The 26,191-nt window shown below is 44.8% G+C and overlaps 1 protein-coding gene and 1 long non-coding RNA gene across 2 annotated transcripts; one reads left to right on the top strand and one right to left on the bottom strand.

Annotated features, from left to right (window-relative positions):
* Window positions 1-126: 126 nt before the first annotated feature.
* On the bottom strand, window positions 127-25,750 carry LOC121579600 (glycogen phosphorylase, muscle form). The gene is made up of 21 exons (XM_041894342.2): window positions 25,411-25,750; window positions 21,599-21,700; window positions 20,694-20,772; window positions 20,432-20,535; window positions 20,166-20,297; window positions 19,804-19,915; window positions 19,522-19,604; window positions 18,950-19,093; window positions 18,595-18,687; window positions 11,555-11,701; window positions 11,202-11,365; window positions 5,325-5,439; window positions 5,031-5,132; window positions 4,586-4,733; window positions 4,431-4,489; window positions 4,173-4,314; window positions 3,747-3,957; window positions 3,358-3,492; window positions 3,217-3,283; window positions 2,943-3,098; window positions 127-407 (listed from the first exon to the last, which is right to left on the bottom strand). The coding sequence occupies exons 1-20, from the start codon at window positions 25,651-25,653 to the stop codon at window positions 2,946-2,948; spliced, it is 2,535 nt and encodes an 844-aa protein (XP_041750276.1). The 5' UTR covers window positions 25,654-25,750; the 3' UTR covers window positions 127-407; window positions 2,943-2,945.
* LOC121579601 lies at window positions 24,468-25,131 on the top strand. Its single transcript, XR_006002932.2, has 2 exons — window positions 24,468-24,707; window positions 24,959-25,131. It is a non-coding gene; the product is annotated as an uncharacterized LOC121579601 (long non-coding RNA).
* Window positions 25,751-26,191: the final 441 nt, after the last annotated feature.

Here is a 26,191-nt window from a genome sequence, read left to right on the forward strand (position 1 = left end):
ATTAAAGTAGTTGGCAACTATACTTGTTTCATCATTTGAGTTTGTGGTCTTCAATTCTAAGATACAAACATATCTAGACTACACATGCTGATCGTGGAATCTTTGTGTGTGATGAACAAAAAGCCAAAGGGTCTAGTATACTTTATTGTCTTAGTATGTCTAGATGAACATTCTAAAAAGACGGGGAGATGGGGATTTGTTGGCCACAGTTGGCATTATTGACAGCCGTAAGGTGAAACTAAAAGACTGCTGGGAAGGCCATGGTGTGGGTTTCTCAACATCAAATCACTGACGGTTCCTCCAACTGTGGAGCAGCTGTGTTATTCCACCCCTCCACGGCTCTTCTTCTCTGGTTCCCAGGCTAGCCCTCAGAGGTCTTCAAATGGACTATACGCATACGTCAGTTTCTTTAGGTAAAAACAAAACATATACACAAGTTGGCAAACATAAAGCTGTTTAACATTGGTTTTCTACCTGATTGAGTAAAAAGACTGTAGATACAGATCAACATATTAATGCAGGCCTATGTCCCCTCAGAGAGTTTGCACAGAGGTTGTCCCTTAGGCACCATACAGTGAGGGAAAAAAGTATTTGATCCCCTGCTGATTTTGTACGTTTGCCCACTGACAAAGAAATGATCAGTCTATAATTTTAATGGTAGGTTTATTTGAACAGTGAGAGACAGAATAACATCAAAAAAATCCAGAAAAACGCATGTCAAAAATGTTATAAATTTATTTGCATTTTAATGAGGGAAATAAGTATTTGACCCCCTCTCAATCAGAAAGATTTCTGGCTCCCAGGTGTCTTTTATACAGGTAACGAGCTGAGATTAGGAGCACACTCTTAAAGGGAGTGCTCCTAATCTCAGTTTGTTACCTGTATAAAAGATACCTGTCCACATAATCAATCAATCAATCAGATTCCAAAGTCTCTACCATGGCTAAGACAAAAGAGCTCTCCAAGGATGTCAGGGACAAGATTGTAGACCTACACAAGGCTGGAATGGGCTACAAGACCATCGCCAAGCATCTTGGTGGGAAGGTGACAACAGTTGGTGCAATTATTCGCAAATGGAAGAAACACAAAATATCTGTCAATCTCCCTCGGCCTGGGGCTCCATGCAAGATCTCACCTCGTTGAGTTGCAATGATCATGAGAATGGTGAGGAATCAGCCCAGAACTACATGGGAGGATCTTGCCAATGATCTCAAGGCAGCTGGGACCATAGTCACCAAGAAAACAATTGGTAACACACTACGCCGTGAAGGACTGAAATCCTGCAGCGCCCGCAAGGTCCCCCTGCTCAAGAAAGCACATATACAGGGCAGTCTGAAGTTTGCCAATGAACATCTGAATGATTCAGAGGAGAACTGGGTGAAAGTGTTGTGGTCAGATAAGACCAAAATCGAGCTCTTTGGCATCAACTCAACTCACCGTGTTTGGAGGAGGAGGAATGCTGCCTATGACCCCAAGAACACCATCCCCACTGTCAAACATGGAGGTGGAAACATTATGCTTTGGGGGTGTTTTTTTGCTAAGGGGACAGGACAACTTCACCGCATCAAAGGGACGATGGACGGGGCCATGTACCGTCAAATCTTGGGTGAGAACCTCCTTCCCTCAGCCAGGGCATTGAAATTGGGTCGTGGATGGGTATTCCAGCATGACAATGATCCAAAACACACGGCCAAGGCAACAAAGGAGTTGCTCAAGAAGAAGCACATTAAGGTCCTGGAGTGGCCTAGCCAGTCTCCAGACCTTAATCCCATAGAAAATCTGTGGAGGGAGCTGAAGGTTCGAGTTGCCAAACATCAGCCTCGAAACCTTAATGACTTGGAGAAGATCTGCAAAGAGGAGTGGGACAAAATCCCTCCTGAGATGTGTGCAAACCTGGTGGCCAACTACAAGAAACGTCTGACCTCTGTGATTGCCAACAAGGGTTTTGCCACCAAGTACTAAGTCATGTTTTGCAGAGGGGTCAAATACTTATTTCCCTCATTAAAATGCAAATCAAATTATAACATTTTTGACATGCGTTTTTCTGGATTTTGTTGTTGTTATTCTGTCTCTCACTGTTCAAATAAACCTACCATAAAAATTATAGACGGATCATTTCTTTGTCAGTGGGCAAACGTACAAAATCAGCAGGGGATCAAATACTTTTTTCCCTCACTGTACGTATCAGGTAGATGGGGTGGGGGGATGTAGGAGGGGCAAACATGTGACAATCATGGCAGTTCCCTAAGAGAATGATGGTTCTCATCATTGACTAGAGACTATGCTATGAGAATGCATGTACAATATTGACGGCATTCAAGCTAAGATAAATACATATAGCTCAAACTACAGAAAAACCACAGAAACTCTTTCAGAATGGATCCAAGTCCACATACATAAATATATACTACAGAATGCACAACCAAAGACAAAACCCACCACACAGCTCTTATGCCCTCTCCACAACAACAGCAGTTTAGACTTTAATACCTGCATGGTCTGATTAGTGACAGAACAGTGAATACCGGTAAATTCATGTCTCTGTTGTCACAAAACAGAAGGCATTGCTTCATTTCTCCTTTACTGCTATTGTGGGCTCAATGCATGTCATGATAAGGGGTTTGAACAATGATGGTATGATTCATGTGAATAGCCAGAACAGCCAGAACTCTATGTATGAGACAGACTAGTAAGACATCAATCACTAAAGTCATTCAACCCACTGGGCACAGACGTCAATTCAACGTCTATTCCACGTTGGTTCAACATAATTTCATTGAAATGGCGGGGAAACAATGTTGATTCAACCAATGTGTGCCCAGTAGGAAGTGCTTTAAGAAATTATTTGCCATTTCCCTCAGGCACATCTAATGGTGCTTATTTCCTAACAGCGGTAGTGTGGGGTAAGTGGTGAAGAAGGGAACTGTGTGGAGTGGACGCACAGCTTATTTGAGTTGCTCATCAGGGGCAGGGATCTTCTCCAGGCTGGGCTCCATGCCCCAGATCTCCCGGGCGTACTGGGCAATGGTGCGGTCGCTGGAGAATTTACCACAGCCTGCAATGTTATGGATCACCATCTTGGTCCATTCCTTGGGTTTCTGTTTTTTAGAGAGATGGACAGACAGAAGGGTAGGAAAGATGAGGAGATCAATATTTGAGAAGGTATGGACGGATACCTGAACCAGGTGACCTATGTCTTTTAGGCATAACACTGACCTTGTACAGTTCATTGACCTTATCCTGGCATTTGATGTAGGCTTCATAGTCAGCAAACACCTTGAACCTGTACATAAAACATTAGTTAAGAATACGTTGAAGAAAAGACGTGTGTGTGTGTGTGTGTGTGTATGTGATTACCTGTCGTGGTGCATCAGCAGGTCCACAAGTTCCTTGAAGAGGTCTGGCTGCTTAGGGCTGAAGAAGCCACCAGCGATCTGGTCCATGGCCTGTTTCAGCTCGGGAATACGGTTGTAGTACTCAGAGGCGTGGTATCTGTACAAGACAAAGGTCAGTGTTTAAAGCACACTGTTCAGATCGACGCGCTCTCCAGGTTGTTTTTGTCTCTATCATCGTCAACAGAAAAACATACACTATATTATCTTAGATGTTGAGACTGATATCTCTTATTCAAGTGAGACCTGGCCAAACAGTATCTCCACCCTGCCACTTGTGTATCGCCCTCTGGCACAGCCTGCCCTCTCTTTGTATCCCACAGCCTGTCCCCATGTCCATGTCTTCCTGCTCACCCTTTGCCGGCGTCCATTGCGTCCACATCCTCCACTCTCATGCCGAAGATGAAGAGGTTCTTCTCTCCGGCCTCCTCGGCCATCTCCACGTTGGCTCCGTCCATGGTGCCGATGGTCAGAGCGCCGTTCAGCATGAACTTCATGTTGCCAGTGCCAGAGGCCTCTGTGCCAGCTGTAGAGATCTGCTCAGACAGGTCAGCAGAGGGGATGGCTGGGAGGGGACAAGGAGTGTGAGGGGAAACGATAAGTGTGGGGAAAAACAGAAAGCGAGGGAAGAGAGAAAATGAAAGATGGAGAGAGGTATACAGTACAAGAGGAGAGTATTGTAGATTGAGGATGAGGGTAAACTAAACATTATACCAGACGTTACGTCTAGTCAGATGTTACAACAACAGAGACCCATGGGTTTATGGGTTAGTCGGTCACCTTTCTCAGCCAGGGTGACTCTGTAGTTCTCCAAGAAGATGACTTTGAGGCGGTCGCCGATAACGGGGTCGTGGTTGACAACCTCACCGATAGCTGTGATGAGACGTATGATCATCTTGGCTGTGTGGTAGCCTGGGGCAGCCTGGGAGATGGGGGAGAGGGTGTTACATAATGAGTTGTGGATGTGAGTTATTGGTCTATATTTACTTCCTGTAACTAAATGCTGTTACTGTGAAGGCTGAAGGGCACCAAACATACCTTTCCTCCGACCATGATGGTTCTTGGGGTCCAATGCTTGTTTGGCTCCTTCTTGATACCTGAGAAAGAGATAAGAGGGGGGTATTGTGTGTGTGTGTGTGTGTGTGTGTGTGTGTGTGTGTGTGTGTGTGTGAGTGAGAGAGAGAAGTACTAACGGTTGTAGTAGGTGATCATGTGCAGACAGTTGAGTAGCTGTCTCTTGTATTCGTGGATTCTCTTGACCTGGAAGTCAAACATGGACTGGGGGTTGATCTTGACCTTGTAGTGCTCCTCCAGGTGCACAGCGAACTTCAGCTTGTTCTCCTACATTAGGGAGGATATGATGGGGGCGTGAAGTTAGCACAGAACTTGCCAAATTACAGAAAGTACTACCACAGGTGGCTGATGGCACTTTAACTGGGAAGGACGGGCTCATAGTAATGGCTGGAAAGAAATTAATGGAATGGTAGCAAACACATAAAATACATGGTTTCCATGTGTTTGATACCATTCCATTCACTCCATTCCAGCTATTATTATGAGCCTCCTTCCCTCACCAGCCTCCTGTGATGTACTACAGTATCTTGGTAAACAACGTGCTGGTGACTTAGCGAGACTCACCTGCTTGACTTTGGCGATGTCACGGATGAAAGCGTCATCATCAATGAACTTCAACAGTTTCTTCAGCTGGTCTAGGTCACGGACAAAGTCCTCTCCAATTCTCTGACAAAAGAGATGACATGAGAAATGTTAGTGTGCAAGTATCAGGTTACTGATGCTCTCATCATGAACAGAAACATCTATTTTACAACACTGATATTATAAATATTTGTACAAATTATTTAAAACGTATGGCTACAAATTCAATGCAAAACTGTCACTACTTTTTAAATGTTTTTGCAACAGTTCCCCTACATCTGCGATGACCTCAGCCAAGCCGGGGTTGCACATAACCAGCCAGCGACGGGGGGTGATGCCATTGGTCTTGTTCTGGAACTTGTGTGGGTCCAACTCATAAAAGTCCTTGAACCTGCACACAGAACATGCAGTAGTACAAAATATTATCAAATTAGTTTGCTTCAGCTCTTCAAACTAATCCATTGAAAATGTGCACACATCAAATTACTAATCTATCAATTGACACCTGATGTGTATGTGTTACATTTAAATATTATGATTTAAATGTGTAATTAACTACTTACTGAGGGGGAAAAATGGCTTATGACTGTGACGTGGTTGTCTCGCTTAACTGCCTTAAGCTGAAGGCACTAACTGTAAGTCGCTCTGGATAGGAGTGTCTGCTAAATGTGTCAAATGTAATGTAGCCTAAATGTAATGTTTATGTGTGTTAGGCCTACTGCTGCTAGGTAGCTCTCTCTCTGCTCTCTCCCTTCCCTCTGTCTGTCCTTGATTGCAGGAGTGAAGTCTGGTGTGCGGGAGTCAGGGTTCCAGCTGCAGCTCATTCACCATAATCACCTCAGCCTTTAAGACCCGGTCAAACTTACCACTCATCGTCAGATCATAGTCAAGACGACCATGTTAGTCTCGCTGCCGACTCAACCTGTTTATTTTTGCTCTTTGTGTTTTGGCCTGTTCTATTTACTTTTTCTCCTGTGCCACAGATATTTGGAACCTGACTCCTGCCTCCGCTTCACTCCTGCCACCACCATCCTGCTCTCCACTACCGGACCTCTCTTTTGGACTCACCACGGACACTAGGACATTACGGTACCACACCTGCCCTGACCTGGATCTGTTACCCTCCCTGTAACCTGGACTTGCTCTTCCCCTATTATTGGAAACCTGGACTATTGAACATTTTAAATAAACCTGTTAAACCTTCTCTGGCTTGGTGTACTTGTCTGCATTTGGGTTCTAATACTGGTAAATCATAACAGTATGATCTGACCATCATGAACCCAGCAGACAGTAGCTCGGATACCACCCCAGAGTGCACTCAAATTTGGACTGCCATAGCCAATCAGGGCATTTTACTTGGCCAACATGATACCCTGTTTAAGACGATTGCTGAGGACAGTCAGGTGCTGCTTAATCAGGTTCAATTACTCACCAATCAAGTGTCTGCCCTTACTACCCCTTCAGCCCAGATCAGAGAGCCTTTTGTTCCTGCTCCAGAGCGCTATGACGGGAACATGGGAACCTGTGGCGATTTTTTGACTCAATGCTCGTTAGTGTTTGAACAACAGCCCCTCACCTACGCCTCAGAAAGAGCCCGTATTGCCTACCTTATCAACTCTACTAGCGGTTCCGCTCGTGCCTGGGGATCCGCGGTCTGGGAGAGTCAGTCGGACATTTGCAACGCTTACGTTGCCTTCACCACTGAGATGAGGAAGGTTTTGACCACCCCGTACGAGGCAAGGAGGCTGCGAAACGGTTGTTTTCTCTTCGGCAGGGGGCTCGCAGTGTGGCGGAGATGGCAGTGGAGTTTCGGACTTTAGCAGCAGTGAGTGGTTGGAATGACGAGGCATTACAAGGAGTGTTCATCAATGCTTTGTCGGAGACTTTAAAAGATGAATTGGTGTCATATGATGAATCGCCTACGCTGGATAATCTTATTTCACTCACCATCAGGTTGGATAATCGGATTCGGGAGCGCCGCCGGGAGAGGAGTGTTAGTTCCAAGCAACCTGTCTGTCATCAACAAACTCCTCCCCGCATCTTCCCTACGGAGAAAGCCGTGTCTTCCCGAGTCGATACGAGGAGCACTGAACCCGAAGCCATGGAGGTGGGTCGTGCACGGTTGTCCTCAGAGGAGCGTGCACGCCGCATTCAGGCTCGGGTCTGCCTGTATTGTGGAGAAGCTGGTCATTTCGTTCCTTCCTGCCCAGTTCGTCCGGGAAAAGGGCCGGCTCATCATTAATGGGAGAAGTTTTGGTGAGCCGAGCAGCGGATTCTTCCTCTTCTCCCCGCATTCTGCTCCAGGCATCCCTCCAGTGGCAGTTCCAGAATCTCTCTGTTAGTGCGCTGATTGACTCTGGTGCAGACGAAAGCTTTTGGATAGAGAGTGGGCTCAACAAATGGATTTGGAGACTGTTCCTATGGACTGTCCGCTGCAGGCTAAGGGTCTGAATGGACAATTGTTGACCCATATTACCCATCAGACTGTTCCTGTTTGTCTTAGAGTGTCGGGAAATCATCAGGAGAACATTCAATTCCATATTATCGACTGCCCACAGACCCCTCTGGTCCTTGGTATCCCCTGGCTCATAAGACACAATCCACACATTGATTGGGTGACAGGTAAAATTGTTTCATGGAGCACATTTTGTCATGTGAATTGTTTGTGTTCTGCTCTGACTCCTGCCAGTACTGTGCCTCGACCTCCACTGGAGTCCATGGATCTTTCTAATGTTCCTGACGTGTATCATGACCTGGCATCCGTTTTCTGCAAACACAGAGCTACTTCTCTTCCTCCTCACCGGCCTTACGACTGTGCCATTGACCTCCAGCCAGGAGCCCCGCTCCCCAGCAGTCGCCTGTACAATCTCTCCCGGCCGGAGACGGAGGCTATGGAGAACTACATTCGGGACTCCTTGGCGGCAGGTATTATGCGTCCTTCCTCGTCACCTGTAGGAGCGGGATTCTTTTTTGTTGCTAAGAAGGATAAGACCCTCAGACCCTGTATTGATTACCGTGGACTTAACAACATCACCATTAAGAACAAGTATTCTCTGCCTTTGATTAATTCTGCTTTTCCCCTCCTTCATGGTGCTACCATCTTTACGAAACTGGATCTACGAAATGCGTATCACCTGGTGCGCATTCGTAAAGGTGATGAATGGAAGACTGCCTTCAACACACCCTTGGGACATTTTGAGTATCTGGTTATGCCTTTTGGGTTGTCTAATGCCCCTGCTGTTTTTCAGGCACTAGTCAATGATGTCCTTCGGGACATGTTGAATCGGTTTGTTTTTGTCTATCTGGATGATATCTTGATTTTCTCAGAGTCCTCCCAGGAACATGAACTGCATGTGCGCCAGGTGTTGCAAAGGTTGTTGGAGAACAAACTGTTTGTGAAGATGGAGAAATGTGAATTTCATGTGTCTGAGACCTCTTTTTGGGTTACATCATCGCTCAGGGGGAGTTGCGGATGGACCCAGCTAAGATCTCTGCTGTCACGGACTGGCCAGCCCCCTCTACCCGCAAACAACTTCAACGATTTCTGGGGTTTGCGAACTTCTATAGGAGGTTCATCAAGGACTACAGCCGCATTGCGGCGCCACTCACCGCTCTCACCTCCATCTCACGACCGTTCGCTTGGAATGAAGGGGCCGAATCAGCGTTCGAAGAACTGAAACATCGCTTCGCCTCGGCTCCCATTCTGATGCAGCCGGGACCCCGACCGCCAGTTTGTCGTGGAGGTGGATGCATCCGACACTGGGGTAGGTGCGGTGTTGTCACAGCGTTCTCCTGAAGATAACAAACTGCATCCCTGTGCTTTTCTCTCAAGGAAACTTTCTCAGGCAGAGAGGAATTATGATGTTGGCAATCGTGAACTGCTCGCCGTTAAGCTGGCTCTCGAGGAGTGGCGACATTGGTTGGAGGGGGCGGAACAACCCTTCATCGTTTGGACGGATCATAAGAATCTGGCTTACCTCCAGTCAGCGAAGCAGCTCAACCCCCCGCCAAGCCAGGTGGGCACTATTTTTTGGGAGATTCAATTTTTCTCTGTCTTACCGTCCTGGATCACGCAACGTCAAGCCTGACGCCCTGTCTCGTGTTCATTCGGCTGTTGATACTGGTAGTAACCCTGAACCCATTTTGCCTCCTACCTGCAGTATTGCGGTCGTCACATGTGACATCGAGGGGATTGTTAGACAGGCTCAACATCATCAAGCTGACCCTGGGAGGGGTCCTCCTAACCGGATGTTTGTCCCTGAGTCTGCTCGCTCCCAGGTACTTCAGTGGGCTCACTCGTCTCCCCTTACCTGTCACCCTGGAGTTTCGCGGACCCCTTGACTTTGTGCGACGGAAGTTCTGGTGGGCCACGATGGAGGCGGACACTCGAGCCTTCATTGCCGCTTGTACGGTATGTGCACGAAGTAAGAACTCCACCCAGGCCAGCGCTGGTCATCTACGACCTCTACCTATACCCAGCCGGCCCTGGTCGCATATCGCTATGGATTTTGTCACTGGACTTCCCCCTCGTCTGGAAAGACTGTAATTCTTACGGTGATTGATCGTTTTTCTAAGTTTCGCTCATTTTTTGGCCCTACCTAAACTGCCCACTGCCAGAGAGACGGCTGATATTTTGGTTGAACATGTGTTCCGCTCTCATGGTCTACCCACGGATATCGTCTCTGACAGGGGTCCCCAGTTTGTCTCCCAGGTGTGGAAAGCTTTCTGTAAAGCTTTGGGCATTACATCCAGCCTGTCCTCTGGATATCACCCCCAGACCAACGGGCAAGCCGAGAGAGCGAACCAGGAGATGGAGACCGCTCTTCGCTGTGTCACAGGGTCTAACCCTGGGTCATGGAGCTCCATGCTCCCCTGGGTGGAATATGCTCATAACACCTTGACTAACGCTTCCTCTGGTTTGTCTCCTTTTCTGTGTGCTCTGGGTTATCAACCTCCCCTGTTCCCTTCTCAAGAGAGGGAACTGGCGGTACCCTCTGTGCAGTCCCACATGCGCCGCTGCTTCAAGGTCTGGAGGAAGGCCAGGGTAGCTCTGTCCCGAGCTTCGGCGTACATGCAGAGGCAAGCCAACCGTCACCGGTCCCAGGCTCCCGGTTACTCTCCTGGTCAAGAGGTATGGCTGAAGTCACGGGACCTTCCATTGAAGGTGGAGTCTAAGAAGATGGCGCCTCGTTTTATAGGACCGTTCAAGATACTGTCTATTGTTAACCCCTGCGCGGTTAAGCTACAGCTTCCTGCCTCCCTACGGGTTCATTCCACCTTTCATGTTTCCCAGATTAAGCCTGTGTCGGTTAGCCCTCTGTGCCCGCCCTCTCGTCCCCCCTCCTCCGCCCAGGATCGTGGGTGGGGGTCCGGTCTACACTGTCCGGCGACTTCTGGATGTTCGCCGCCGGGGTCGTGGTTTCCAGTACCTGGTGGATTGGGAGGGTTATGGTCCTGAGGAACGTTCCTGGGTGCCCAGGAGCTTCATTGTGGATCCTGCTCTGGTCCGAGAGTTTCATAGGTTACATCCCGATAAACCCCTGCCGGCCGCCAGGTGGCGTCCGTAGAGGGGGGGGTACTGTTAGGCCTACTGCTGCTAGGTAGCTCTCTCTCTGCTCTCTCCCTTCCCTCTGTCTGTCCTTGATTGCAGGAGTGAAGTCTGGTGTGCGGGAGTCAGGGTTCCAGCTGCAGCTCATTCACCATAATCACCTCAGCCTTTAAGACCCGGTCAAACTTACCACTCATCGTCAGATCATAGTCAAGACGACCATGTTAGTCTCGCTGCCGACTCAACCTGTTTATTTTTGCTCTTTGTGTTTTGGCCTGTTCTATTTACTTTTTCTCCTGTGCCACAGATATTTGGAACCTGACTCCTGCCTCCGCTTCACTCCTGCCACCACCATCCTGCTCTCCACTACCGGACCTCTCTTTTGGACTCACCACGGACACTAGGACATTACGGTACCACACCTGCCCTGACCTGGATCTGTTACCCTCCCTGTAACCTGGACTTGCTCTTCCCCTATTATTGGAAACCTGGACTATTGAACATTTTAAATAAACCTGTTAAACCTTCTCTGGCTTGGTGTACTTGTCTGCATTTGGGTTCTAATACTGGTAAATCATAACAATGTGTTTGTGTAGGACACGTACAGAGTGGCGATGAGGATCTCAGAGTGGATGCGGGCCACGCCGTTGACCGCATGGGAACCAACGATACACAGATGAGCCATGTTGACTTTCTTGCATCCGCCCTCCTCAATCAGGGACATGCGACGCAGGCGGTCATTGTCACCAGGGAACTTAGAGGCAACATACTGGAGGGACAGGTGTGACCAAGATTTAGGTATTGTTTTGTTATTCAGTTGGATTTCAATAAAGTTAGCCTCTAATAACACTTTGTGGTACAATAGCTCCAGTTAGATAAAGCATAAGGAACACTGATCTGTAATAACACTTCCTATATGGTACCATTAGTCTTGCTGCCATCTGCCACACGTACGTACCTGCAGGAAGCGACGATTGATCTCGAAGATGATCTCCAGGTGACGGGGCAGCAGGTGATGGAACAGGTCAAGGGGCCAGCGCTCCAGGGCCTCAGGCAGCACGGTGTGGTTTGTGTAGGCACAGGTACGGACACACACGTCCCAGGCCTGGAAACACACAGGGACAGAGGTAAGATCCAAGATGGCATAGCAGTGCGGTCGTGTATTATGTTGTGTCCTCGTGTAAATAGCCAGATTTTTTGTTTGTTTTTCGTATATATTTCTCTATCTCACTTTCCATCCTTAACTAAATATACTTTCCTGCAACCCGCCTCACCCAATGTGGAACGGATTCTATTATTTCTTCATACCTTTTATCAAGAACCCAGGGCTGAAACTAGCCAGCTAACTAGCTACTTGCTATTAACTATTGCTATTAGCCACCGTTAGCGGTCTTCACCACTGTCCGTGGCCTGCACTACCTACCAGCCAGCTCTAGCCTGGACAATTATCGGCCAGTCTGCACAGCGTGCTATCGATCCAGAGCATTTAGGATTTTCTGCCGGAATCACTGAATCACTGGACCTTACCACCGGATCATCACAACTAGCTAGCTGCAACCGAATGGATGTTGTTGTTGGCTAATCACCACTTGTCCCAAAGCTAGCACCAGTTAGCCTTGAGCTAGCCTCGAGCCAGGCACATCTCCCGGCTATCCACCTCTCCGTCAACCGGACGGGACCTCCTAGTGTCGACACGGAGCCCCGCCGATCCATCACGACTGGTCTGCCGACGTAATCGTCTGATGTGGTTTCAACAGGCTTCCCGTTGCGATGACCACGAAGATCCATCTGCTAGTACCGGCCCGCTAGCACGCGCAATCAACAGCCGTGCCTCCTGCTCGCCTGTGCTGTAGCAGCCTACGAACTGCTCCCGGACTTACCTATTGCTGTTCACTGGAGCTTATGATCACTCAGCTACACATCTGATGCCCGCTGGACTGTTCCTTTACACGGTACCCCGTCCTGTTTATCTGTTTAGCCTCAGCCCAAACTTTCGTCGCCATTACCAGTTGTTGTCTTAGCCCTCTCGAATAACACCTGTGATTGCGTTATGCCTCTCTCCCATGTCAATATGCCTAGCCTATTGCTGTTTGGGTTAATTGTTATTGTACTATTTCACTCTAAAGTCCCCAGTCCCGCTCAACCTGCCTCAGATAGCTTCTTTGTCCCACCCCCCCATACACGCGGAGACCGGCTCAATCGGTACCTCCAGTGATGCTATCTCTTTCATCGTTACCCAATGCTTAGGTGTACCTCCACTGTACTCATATCCTTCCATATCCTTGTCTGTACATAATGCCCTAAATCTATTCTACAACGCCCGGAAATCTGCCCCGTTTATTCTCTGTACCGAACGCACTAGAAGACCAGTTCTTAAAGCCTTTAGCCGTATACTTATTATATTCCTCCTCTGTTCCTCTAGTGATGTAGAGGTTAACCAAGGCCCTGTAGCCCCCAGTATCACTCCTATTCCCCAGGCGCTATCATTTGTTGACTTCTGTAACCGTAAAAGCCTTGGTTTCTTGCATGTTAACATCAGAAGCCTCCTCCCCAAGTTTGAGTTATTCACTGCGTTAGCACACTCTGCCAACCCTGATGTTATAGCAGTGTCTGTATCCTGGCTTAGGAAGGCCACCAAAAATTCTGAAATGTCTATCCCGAACTACAAAATTTTCCGTCTAGATAGAACTGCCAAAGGGGGCGGAGTTGCAATCTACTGTAGAGATAGCCTGCAGAGCTCTATCATACTATCCAGGTCTGTGCCCAAACAGTTTGAGCTTCTACTTCTAAAAATCCACCTTTCCAGAAATAAGTCTCTCACTGTTGCCGCTTGCTACAGACCTCCCTCAGCCCCCAGTTGTGCCCTGGACACCATATGTGAATTGCTTGCCCCCCATCTATCCTCAGATTTCGTATTGCTTGGTGACCTAAACTGGGATATGCTTAACACCCCGGCCGTCCTACAATCTAAACTAGATGCCCTCAATCTCACACAAATTATCAAGGAACCTACCAGGTACAACCCTAAATCCGTAAACATGGGCACCCTCATAGATATCATCCTGACTATTTTACCCTCTAAATACACCTCCGCTGTCTTCAACCAGGATCTGGTCTTCAACCAGCAATCACTGCCTCATTGCCTGCGTCCGTAATGGGTCCGCGGTCAAACGACCACCCCTCATCACTGTCAAACGCTCCCTAAAACACTTCAGCGAGCAGGCCTTACTAATTGACCTGGCCCAGGTATCCTGGATGGATATTGACCTCATTCCGTCAGTAGAGGATGCCTGGATGTTCTTCAAAAGTGCTTTCCTCTCCATCTTAAATAAGCATGCCCCATTCAAAAAATTTACAGAACTAAGAACAGATATAGCCCCTGGTTCACCCCAGAATTGACTATCCTTGACCAGCACAAAAACATCCTGTGGCGTACTGCATTAGCAACGAACAGCCCCCGCGATATGCACATTTTCAGGGAAGTCAGGAACCAATATACACAATCAGTTAGGAAAGCAAAGGCTAGCTTTTTCAAACAGAAATTTGCATCCTGTAGCACTAACTCCAAAAAGATTTGGGACACTGTAAAGTCCATGGAGAATAAAAACACCTCATCCCAGATACCCACTGCACTTAGGCTAGGAAACACTGTCACCACCGATAAATCTACGATAATCGAGAATTTCAATAAGCAGTTTGCTACGGCTGGCCATGCTTTCCACCTGGCTACCCCTACCCCGGCCACCAGCTCTGCACCCTCCGCTGCAACTTGCCCATGACTCTGTCAATCACCGCATTCTTATTGGCATACTAAATAACTTTGGTTTCTCAACTGACTGCCTCGCCTGGTTCACCAACTACTTTTCAGATAGAGTTCAATGTGTCAAATCGGAGGGCCTGTTGTCTGGACCTCTGGCAGTCTCTATGGGGGTGCCACAGGGTTCAATTCTCGGGCCGACTATTCTCTGTGTATATCAATGATGTCGCTCTTGCTGCTGGTGATTTTCAGATCCACCTCTACGCAGACGACACCATTTTGTATACATCTGGCCTTCATTGGACACTGTGTTAACAAACCTCCAAACAAGCTTCAATGCCATACAACACTCCTTCTGTGGCCTCCAACTGCTCTTAAACGCTAGTAAAACTAAATGCAAGCTCTTCAATCGAACTACAAATACCTAGGTGTCTGGTTAGACCATAACTCTCCTTCCAGACTCACATTAAGCATCTCCAATCCAAAGTTAAATCTAGAATCGGCTTCCTTTTTCGCAACAAAGCCTCCTTCACTCATGCTGCTAAACATGCCCTCGTAAAACTGACTATCCTACCGATCCTTGACTTTGGCGATGTCATTTACAAAATAGCTTCCAACACTCTACTCAGCAAATTGGATGTAGTCTATCACAGTGCGATCCGTTTTGTCACCAAAGCCCCATATACAGTGGGGGAAAAAAGTATTTAGTCAGCCACCAATTGTGCAAGTTCTCCCACTTAAAAAGATGAGAGAGGCCTGTAATTTTCATCATAGGTACACGTCAAATATGACAGACAAATTGAGAAAAAGAAATCCAGAAAATCACATTGTAGGATTTTTTATGAATTTATTTGCAAATTATGGTGGAAAATAAGTATTTGGTCACCTACAAACAAGCAAGATTTGTGGCTCTCACAGACCTGTAACTTCTTCTTTAAGAGGCTCCTCTGTCCTCCACTCGTTACCTGTATTAATGGCACCTGTTTGAACTTGTTATCAGTATAAAAGACACCTGTCCACAATCTCAAACAGTCACACTCCAAACTCCACTATGGCCAAGACCAAAGAGCTGTCAAAGGACACCAGAAACAAAATTGTAGACCTGCACCAGGCTGGGAAGACTGAATCTGCAATAGGTAAGCAGCTTGGTTTGAAGAAATCAACTGTGGGAGCAATGATAATCTCCCTCGATCTGGGGCTCCACGCAAGATCTCACCCCGTGGGGTCAAAATGATCACAAGAACGGTGAGCAAAAATCCCAGAACCACACGGGGGGACCTAGTGAATGACCTGCAGAGAGCTGGGACCAAAGTAACAAAGCCTACCATCAGTAACACACTACGCCGCCAGGGACTCAAATCCTGCAGTGCCAGACGTGTCCCCCTGCTTAAGCCAGTACATGTCCAGGCCCGTCTGAAGTTTGCTAGAGTGCATTTGGATGATCCAGAAGAGGATTGGGAGAATGTCATATGGTCAGATGAAACCAAAATAGAACTTTTTTGGTAAAAACTCAACTCGTCGTGTTTGGAGGACAAAGAATGCTGAGTTGCATCCAAAGAACACCATACCTACTGTGAAGCATGGGGGTGGAATCATCATGCTTTGGGGCTGTTTTTTCTGCAAAGGGACCAGGACGACTGATCCGTGTAAAGGAAAGAATGAATGGGGCCATGTATCGTGAGATTTTGAGTGAAAACCTCCTTCCATCAGCAAGGGCATTGAAGATGAAACGTGGCTGGGTCTTTCAGCATGACAATGATCCCAAACACACCGCCCGGGCAACGAAGGAGTGGCATCGTAAGAAGCATTTCAAGGTCCTGGAGTGGCCTAGCCAGTCTCCAGATCTCAACCCCATAGAAAATCTTTGGAGGGAGTTGAAAGTCCGTGTTGCCCAGCGACAGCCCCAAAACATAACTGCTCTAGAGGAGATCTGCATGGAGGAATGGGCCAAAATACCAGCAACAGTGTGTGAAAACCTTGTGAAGACTTACAGAAAACGTTTGACCTGTGTCATTGCCAACAAAGGGTATATAACAAAGTATTGAGAAACTTTTGTTATTGACCAAATACTTATTTTCCACCATAATTTGCAAATAAATTCATAAAAAATCCTACAATGTGATTTTCTGGAAAAAATTCTCATTTTGTCTGTCATAGTTGACGTGTACCTATGATGAAAATTACAGGCCTCTCTCATCTTTTTAAGTGGGAGAACATGCACAATTGGTGGCTGACTAAATACTTTTTTCCCCACTGTACTACCCACCATTGTGACCTGTACGCTCTCGTTGGCTGGCCCTCACTACATATTCATCGCCAAACACACTGGCTCCAGGTCATCTATAAATCACTTCTAGGCAAATCCCTGCCTTATCTTAGCTCATTGGTCATCATAGCAACACCCACCCGTAGTATGCGCTCCAGCAGGAATATCTCACTGGTCATCCCCAAAGCCAACACCTCCTTTGGCCGCCATTCCTTCCAGTTCTCTGCTGCAAATGACTGGAACGAACTACAAACATCTCTGAAGCTGGAGACTCTTATCTCCCTCATTAACTTTAAGCATCAGTTGTCAGAGCAGCTTACCGATCACTGCACCTGTACACAGACCATCTGTAATTAGCCCACCCAACTACCTCATCCCCATATTGTTTATTACATTGTTATTTATTTTGCTCATTTGCACCCCAGTATCTCTATTTGCACATCATCTTCTGCACATCTATCACTCCAGTGTTAATACTAAATTGTAATTATTTTGCACTATGGCCTATTTATTGCCTTACCTCCATAACTTACTACATTTGCACACACTGTATATAGATTTTCTATTGTGTTATTGACTGTGTGTTGTTGTTGTTGTTTTTATCGCACTGCTTTGCTTTATCTTGGCCAGGTCGTAGTTGTAAATGAGAACTTGTTCTCAACTGGCTTACCTGGTTAAATAAAGGTGAAAATAATAAATTAAATAAAAACATTTATTTACCTCATGGTTCATGACACTCTCTAGATAGTAGTAGGATAAATTAATGGTAGTCTTAGTAGTCTTAGCTTTACATTTGTACTAAATATTTATTTGTAGTGTGTGCCAAGTATGAAAAATGTATGCACTCACTAACTGTAAGTCGCTCTGGATAACAGTGTCTGCTAAATTACTAAAATGTAAATGTAAAAAATGCCAAAGCAATAGAAAATGATAGAGGACTCCTCTTTGTATCTGTCCCATTATGGCGTCTTCTTCTACTACTTCTGAGTTGGTAAACAATCTGAAAGGGTGCATACTGCCACCTGGAGTGTGTTGTTTGAACAGGTATAAAGCCAAGATTGGCGACTTACTGCCACCTGCAGTTATCGAATGGCTGATCCCTCCTGAAGACCCGGATGGAATTATGTGATCCTTCTTTAACCAATAGGAAGTCCGACCCAGTTGAATAATTAAAAATGGTGAAAGTCCTCAATGGTGCTGCCCATGATAAAACAGGCTTTTGGGCACTAGTCCTCTATTTATCTCTATGGCCCAAGCCAACACATTCTACTATGCTGGTCGTTGTTGCCCCCTGCTGGTATAATTACTGAAGTACAACTCCATATGAAATGGCCTGGGCAGTAATACCAGATGTACAGTACACTACTGTCCAGGGCAATAGAGAGCAATAGTAATGGCGTCTTTTTGTACATTTACATTTACGTCATTTAGCAGTAGGCACCAACTCTGCCATGGCTCTTGGCCAAAGCCTATGAGGAAATAAATTGAGTTTCTGGAGGGGTTTTGGATAAACGCTGAAAATAAGGTCTGTGGTAAACACAGGCTTAGGAGATCTTATACGTTTTGTTCTATGAGATCATCTTCATCAGCTAACGTCACTTTTTATTAATTTTGAAGCATTCATGTAATTTTAAAAAATCACATAAAGGCTTCATAATTCATTAAGGTCTGGTTAACTGACTGTTATATCATAGAACATATAAGATCTCTTAAGCCTGTGTTAACCTCAGACCTTATTTTCTGCGTTTATCCCAAAACGGTATTCTTTCCCCATTCATTTTCCCCATAGGAATGACTGAAAGAACCAGAGTTAACTAATTTACGGTTTTTAGGACTACAAGCTGGCGAGCTCTATGCCAATGAAAATAATTCAGTCTACCTAGTTTGATGCATCAGAACCAGTGTAGTTGTACAGCTGTAAAATCCCTCTAAAACACATTCAGTTGTCATGATGATAGTCATCTCCTCCACTCACCTTGTCCCAATCCAGCTTCTCCTCATCAACCAGTACCCTCATCAGCTCAGGAATGGCCATGGCTGGGTGAGTGTCATTCAGCTGGATGGCAACCTGGATGTGGCAGACATTGAGTACATTATTATAATTTTTTATTATATCACAATTTCTGTTCAAGTGAAAATAATTCACATCGTGCAGTATAACTATACTGATAAAGTATAACTTTAGAATGTACTACCAATATAAATACAGAGATCCACAAGTATGAATACAAAACCACCACATCTGAACAAGACATCAACAGTGACATGAAGACATAAGTGACATGGAGACAAATAAGTATATGTTTGAATCACCACTAGGTAGTTCTCACTTTGTTGGGCAGCTGGGCAAAGTCTGTGCGGACGATCTCTCTGGAGCCAAACTTGGAGGCCTTGAAACGACGGATGATGTCCTGAAGGGTGGCAGCTACCACAAAGTACTCCTGCTTCAGACGCAGCTCCTTGCCCTCAAAGAACTGGGGAGGAAGACATATAGAGGTGAGCCCACACTGACCTGCATATCTGTTTGTCGCCATCTTGAATGCATCACAATCAGTGGAGGCTGCTGAGGGGAGGACGGCTCATAATAATGGCTGGAATGGAGTATATGGAATGGCATCAAACACATGGAAACCATGTGTTTGATGTATTTGATACCATTCCACTGATTCCGCTCCAGCCATTACCACGAGCCCGTTCTCCCTAATTAAGGTGCCACCAACCTCCTGTGATCACAATACATAAGATTTCAAATTCCAGTCAATGCCAGTCATTTTTTTAAGTGAAGAAATACAGAGTATAGAGCAGACCTGTTGCAATATATTCTACAGTATATCTATATACAGTATATAATCAAATCCCACACTGCACCGGATATTAGAGAGACATTCAGATATATTCTTACGTTATCATTGGGGTACAGCACTCGGGAAATGTTCTCACATAAGTTTCTGTCCAACACAGCCTGAATGTACCCACCAACATTGACTGTTGAGAAAAGGAAAAATACACCCTCAGGGCAATGGTTCCCAGTGGCCAATTATGTAACATGAGTTACATGAGTAATGTTAGCAATTTGCAGATCTAACAAAATAAGCATATGAATTGGTGGATTGCAGCGAGTCAAGGTGAAAACAATTATCCAAGCAACGCATACATAGTGCCCTGGCCTCTGTCAGACACTTACAGTCTTTCAGGTTGAAGTCGCATGGGGCCTTTGCAGACCACAGTCTCATGGTGTTGACAATGTTGTTTCTGTACCCGGGGATAGGGGTGTCATATGGCAGAGCCAACACTACCTGTCAACACAATTACAAGAGACTGAGATTAGACAAACCTGCTAACGGAATCCATATTCATTGATGATTCAATGATGGTTCATTGTTGGCATCCAGTGCCATATCAACACCTTGTTTTTCAGCTCCCTTCTCAAACACACACACACGAACGCACACACACACACACATACACACACACACATATACACGCACTCACTCGTCTTCCTCATATGCACCCTCAATCTCACCCCAACCCCTGTCCTTTATTCACCTGAGTGTCAACCCATTTCACACCATCTGGGGTGTGCTCAGTCCTGCCATAGAACTTGACGGGGCGCATGTACTCGGGGCGGGACTTCTCCCAGGGGTTGCCGTAACGCAGCCAATCATCAGCCTCCTCAACCTGTCAATCATTTAGTTATATAACAGTCTGTAGGGCACTTTCAGCAAAACCAGTTGTTTCTCAGTACTCCTCCGTGTCTTATGGTCTGGAAATGATGGGGTAAAGCCCCCCAAAAGCACATGAGCGTATGTTACCTGCCATCCATTGACGATCTTCTGGTTGAAGATGCCAAACTCATAGCGGATACCATAGCCATACGCAGCCAGACCCAGAGAAGCCATAGAGTCCAGGAAGCAGGCTGAGGAAAGGTTTGGATTACACTGGCCAAATTAACTTATCATGTTTATAATCATGTTATACCATTATATCATGTTTAGATCATTCTAGTGATCTAAACTGTCTAAGGCACAAGAATGTCACGCTCTCTCTGTGAGAGGAAGTAGCTAGACAGCTTACCGGCAAGACGTCCAAGACCACCGTTTCCCAGGCCAGCATCCTCCTCCATGTCCTCCAGCTCCTCCATGTCCAGACCCAGCTATGGAACAGAGGGGCTCAGGTCATGTCAGGTTCAAACCACAGCTCTGTGGCAATGACATTCAGTTAAAACAGAGCCGGATTGGTGCCAATAATATGGTTAAATGTTCTTTGGAATCTTGTCCTGGTCACTGTCTAACCAGAGCCCAATTGGCGGTTAAAGGCCTAGTGAGGTCAAAAAGGTGATTTTCCTGTGTTTTATATATATTTCCAAACAATGAGGTTGGAATAATACTGTGTAATTGTGAAAAAGATGATGATGCCCTTAGTGTAAGAGCTGTTTGAAAAGGCCGCCTGAAATGTCAGCCTGTTTTGGTTGGATGGAGTTTTGGCCTGTCTGGTGACAACACCAGGCGGTAAATAAGTGAATAAACCAATAAGAAAAGTTCCAAACCTCTGCCAATAACCGCTCGTTTTCAGTTTTCCCCTGCCACTCAGACTACTCCCAGACAGTTCTAGCAAAATTATTGCTTGAAAAATTGCTATTTTCTAAGAAGCTATTTTTGTTTCTTCTTGACCATTTAAATTGAAAACAATCACAGTAAGGTAATGAATTGTTACCCAGAAATGATTTGATATTGAGATAACAACGGCTGCATTGGACCTTTAACATCCACCCACAACTTAGTCTTTAGTCTGGGCACACTACAGACTCTTCTTCAGTGTATTTCTTTCAGGTAGACCTTTAAACACATTTGAAAATGAGGATGTTTGTTACACAAGTAGCAGTCAGTTTGACTGCCATGGCGAGCTACAGCAATGAAAAGCCCATTTCGCTATGTTGGCCAGAATCCATGACATGATGTATGGCTGTCAGCATCCCTCACCTGGTATATGGCCTCATCACAGGCATTCTCCAGGGCCAGGTTCACCATGGTGTTCTGCAGGGTGCGACCCATGTAGAACTCCAGGGAGATGTAGTACACCCGCTGAGGACAGGAAAGGAAGGGGGGGGGAGAGAGATAGAGAGATGAGAGGGATACCATAGGAGAGCTAATAACCAGAGAAGAGACAATATTGAGAGTATGACCATCTTATTGATTGTTGTACTGCATCTCTAGCCTTACAGGTAATACCCGATAAGTCACAGTCATTTGCTGAACCCAAATGTTGACGTGAGTTTTATGATTCAGATATACTGTAACAATATTTCACTGTAGGGGCACCCATTCAAACTGTCAAGGAAATTCCAATAATATTGATTTTACTTTTTATGGTCTGCGTGTGGAAATCTGACACCTTAGACTTAGCAAGAGGCGAGAGAAGGGGGTAGAGGGCAGGGAGGAGGGGGGAAGAGGGGCTACGGGAGACAGATTGCTGTTGGTGTTACATAACACTGGCATTTTGGATTAGGTAAAAATAGCTTCAGCTGGGGTTGTTGTAAAGGTTAGTCTGAGTGTGATAACCATGAATAGTGAAAGAGAGGTCTGAAAACATAACTGTATCAGGTAGGGAATTGATACAGTAGAGAGCTATTTTATCAAATGTAATAAATTATTTAAAGGAATATTTCAAAATTGTTCAACTTTACATTTTAGTAGACGCTCTTATCCCGGGCGACTTACAGTTAGTGAGTGCATACATTTTTTATTTATTTTTATACTGGCCCCCCGTGGGAATCGACCCACAACCCTGGCGTTGCAAGCACCATGCTCTACCAACTGAGCTACACGGGGACTTCATATTCATCATCTCCAGCACCATCTCAACATCAACATACGTGAAAATGGCACATTTCTATGTTTTGTGGAAAAAAAGATGGAAACACCAAAGATATCATCGGTGTGCATCATGATTTTAACCAATTATTAGTAGGCATTGCCTGCTAATTGGTTGACAATGTCATTGGAAACACTTATCTTCCTCTATCTTCTTTTATGCAAAACATAGAAACGCGCCATTTTCACATACAGCATGTTGATGTTGGGGTGGTGCTGGAGATGATGAATATGAAGTTGAAACATTTTGAAATTTCCCTTTAATGTTGTACTCTAGGGGTACAGTGTTTAAATGAACCCTCCATAAGCGCTTTCTATCTTGTATAAATGTGTGCAAATCGAGGAAATGTGTACTAAACAAATATGACCATCTATCATAAAATTGGTAATCATTTGGATACATTGGGTTAAAACTGGGATCCGCATTAGGAGAAACAGTGCCTCTGGCCGCCCCAGGCGCATTTGTTATTGTTTTTGTTTTGTTTATTAAACAGTGGCGAGGAGCTCCAGCATCAAGGTATAAAAAAATCTTAGTACATACCCTTCACACCAGAAAACAATGGTTCTATATAGTGCCAAATAAGGGTTCTTTGACTTGTAACATAGCGGAACCCTTTTTGGTGCCACTATAAAGAACCATGCTCATAAGGTTCTAAATGGAACCTGCATGGTGCTGTAAAGAACCCTTTCCTAAGGTTCTATAAAGAACCATAACAAAAAGTTATAAATAGCACCAAGAATGGTTCCGCTATGGTTATGGACTATATAGAACCATTTTTTATGGTTCTTTATAGAATTGTTATGGAGAAAGGTTCTATAAAGAACCTTCCACAATCTCAAAGGTTCTTTGCAGAAACATAGTTTTTTTTAAGAATTATGGTTTAATAGCCATATTATATTGTTGAAATTCCAAAAGGTTTTATTATTTTGTTTATTAACATGTTGAAACAGGTGTGCTACCTCTGGAACAGCTGTGGGTCTCTGAGGAGAGAATTGAGAACTACTAACTTTTTTCAATTGTTCTCAATTGACACAAGGCCACACATGAGTCTTTCACAAGACACTGGCAATAGTCGTGTATTACATGTGACAGTATAACAGATTAGATCAACTGGAATGACACTCACTCACGGTTGCACAAAAAGATCTGTGAGAAAACCACACCCCAAAATATTCTAATGAGCCACCGCACCTACATTTTAATATCACTAAAAAGTTGCCCAGTGGGTTACCTGTTTCTGTTTTCCTATCTAAGAACACATCATATGCAGATTTATTAGATGCATTAGAATGTGCATATAAATGGTCGTTTTTGGCATGTAAGGAGAAGAGCTCTCTATGTTCTCATAAATTTAGACTAACCAGCCTCCTGGTTTTTTTCCAAAGATTAAATGTCCTCTTGCCCTCCCTGCTCATATGGGTTTCTATCTTGACCTTTCTTTGAGGTAATAACTTTTGACCTTTCAGCTAGGGACACCATAACCACCAGCTGACCTTGGATGGGGTGATAAAATAGAAGGCCAGGGGGCAAGTACTGTACAGGCAGCATCTTTCTGATGTATAGTAATTACCATAGTTGGTATAAACATGGTATTAAAACATACATAAATACATATTTTACAAAGGGAATATTATATATGATATTTGTGACATATCTGTGATACATATGATATCTTTTTTTTGTGTCAAGATTTCTTACGGCTTTTGATCATGTTCAACTGTACTGACTATCTGTCACTGTCTGTAAGGATTTAGCATTAATAAGGTAGATATGGAAGAAGCTGATTCATAACTAGATAGAAGGCTCCGTCTGATAAAACGAATCAATGAAGACATGGAAACAAAGTTGTTCCCTGTTACTTTACATTTGTTGATGTCAATTGGCATTTCTGCTACTCCTACAACTGTAGCTATATAGTCTCCTGTATTAACTAAAGTATGTGTACAGGAGAGGAGGGGACAGAAGGTCACAGAGAGGTCTAGAATTACAACACAACCATCTTGGTCCCGCAGGCCGAGGAGCACTAGTGGATTGGAAATGTCATGGCGTAACATTACAGTGACATTAGAAGGTGATACCGCTTGCATGCAGCAAGGCAACATTTGGCAAAGAGACTTAACCCAGGGACAGGGTCCCTCTGTGGACAGCAGTACTTTGATGGGGGGTGACTAGGGAAAACCTAAAATCAGGCTTCAAATCTGTCATTTTCACTCAGTGGTAAGTATACATTATGTATGATATGTGTCATATTAAATTGCCATGGAGATCAGATGATGTTTTAAACCTATGTGTCCTAAATTGGCATGGTTATCCTGCCAATACCTCTGGCCACTGGTACGGTAGGCCTATTACCTGAGGTCGGAGGTACACAATAATAAATTCATGACTAAAATATTGTGTGGTATATAAACGCTCAAGCAATCAAAATGTTTTCCCAATTTGACTAAACAATTCCTTGTTCTTTACAGATATGAAATCAAATGAAACACCCCAGAGGCAATCAACAACCCAATTTCAGTTCCACAATTTTTAAAATAAAATCTTTGTTACTTTATTTTATGTTGCATTTCATTGAAATACATGTAAGATGTGAAATATAAAACATTTGCAAAATAATATTAAAAAAAATATATTTAATACATTTTAAATGCATTTTCAGATTCATTTTAAATACATTTTCAGATGCATTTTAAATACATTTTGCAGTATATGTATGGGATACCTGTACGGGATACCCAGGACCACTAGAATTTGATATTACAATGTTGTTTACTTGCTTTATATTACCTGCATTATTTTGTGAAACCAAAGGGAACATTTGACATTTTATTCCATTTGTTTATTTTCATTTCTATTGGTTTTTGTTCTATGGGTTTTAGTAGGCTACAGGTGATACGAACATTACAATAGTTGAACTTACTTTGGGATCTTTCTCATAATAGTGCTGCTGGGTTCTGATCCACCTGCCCACCAAGTGGTCGCGCACGGTGTTGGCGAGAGCAAAGTAGTAATCCCGTTTGGTTGCCACATTTCTGTCCTTGACCAGTGTAAAATGGAGATGCCTGTTGAAAGCGACCTTCAGTTCTGCGACATTTTCCACACCGGCAAGACCTCTCACGGAGATCTGCTTCTTTCTATCGTGATCTGACAACGGTTTTGACATAATGCTACTCTTGTGTCGGCTCTAACACCGGCTTCCTTGTTATAACAAAATGACAGGTGCACTTCCACCCAGTCCAGACACTACTACTGAAGCACCAACATGGATGGGTCATGTTCCCATATTTATAGGAGTGATCGTTACTATTGAGAAGAAGGCGGGGCATACTCAAAATAGAGCGCCAATTACTACTCAGTCCCTATTATTCCATGGGAATATGTGTAGATTAGGCCTATTTCACATCTAGAAACTAAATTAATCTAAATTGAATTGTCATGTAAAACATACAGTACTTGTTGCAAATTACAATTATTTATTTGCAGGAAAATAAAAGAGACATGGAGATGTGAACAGTGTTCAGCTGGTATAAAATGTACAGTAATAGCTATGAATTTGTTCTACTAGTCTGTGGCCAGACACCTCTGGTTATTTCTCTCTATAACACTGGGATGAAAATAACTGTAGCCTATTTGTATCACTTCACTACAGCCCCCAGCATGCCTTGCTCCTCCTCAGCAATGTTCAAGAGTCACAGCAGTAC

Source organism: Coregonus clupeaformis, chromosome 13 (assembly GCF_020615455.1).
Source record: "Coregonus clupeaformis isolate EN_2021a chromosome 13, ASM2061545v1, whole genome shotgun sequence".
NCBI classification, from domain to species: Eukaryota; Metazoa; Chordata; class Actinopteri; order Salmoniformes; family Salmonidae; genus Coregonus; species Coregonus clupeaformis.

What these genes read in the sequence shown, in the direction of transcription:
- LOC121579600 (XM_041894342.2), bottom strand. Translation starts at nt 25,653, where the DNA reads ATGTCAAAACCGTTGTCAGATCACGATAGAAAGAAGCAGATCTCCGTG. An exon ending in TGCTGTACCCCAATGATAAC is followed by an intron (nt 19,094 to 19,521) that starts GTAAGAATATAT and finishes CTTCCTCCCCAG; the next exon opens with TTCTTTGAGGGCAAGGAGCT. An exon ending in CATGATCACCTACTACAACC is followed by an intron (nt 4,490 to 4,585) that starts GTTAGTACTTCT and finishes TCTCTTTCTCAG; the next exon opens with GTATCAAGAAGGAGCCAAAC.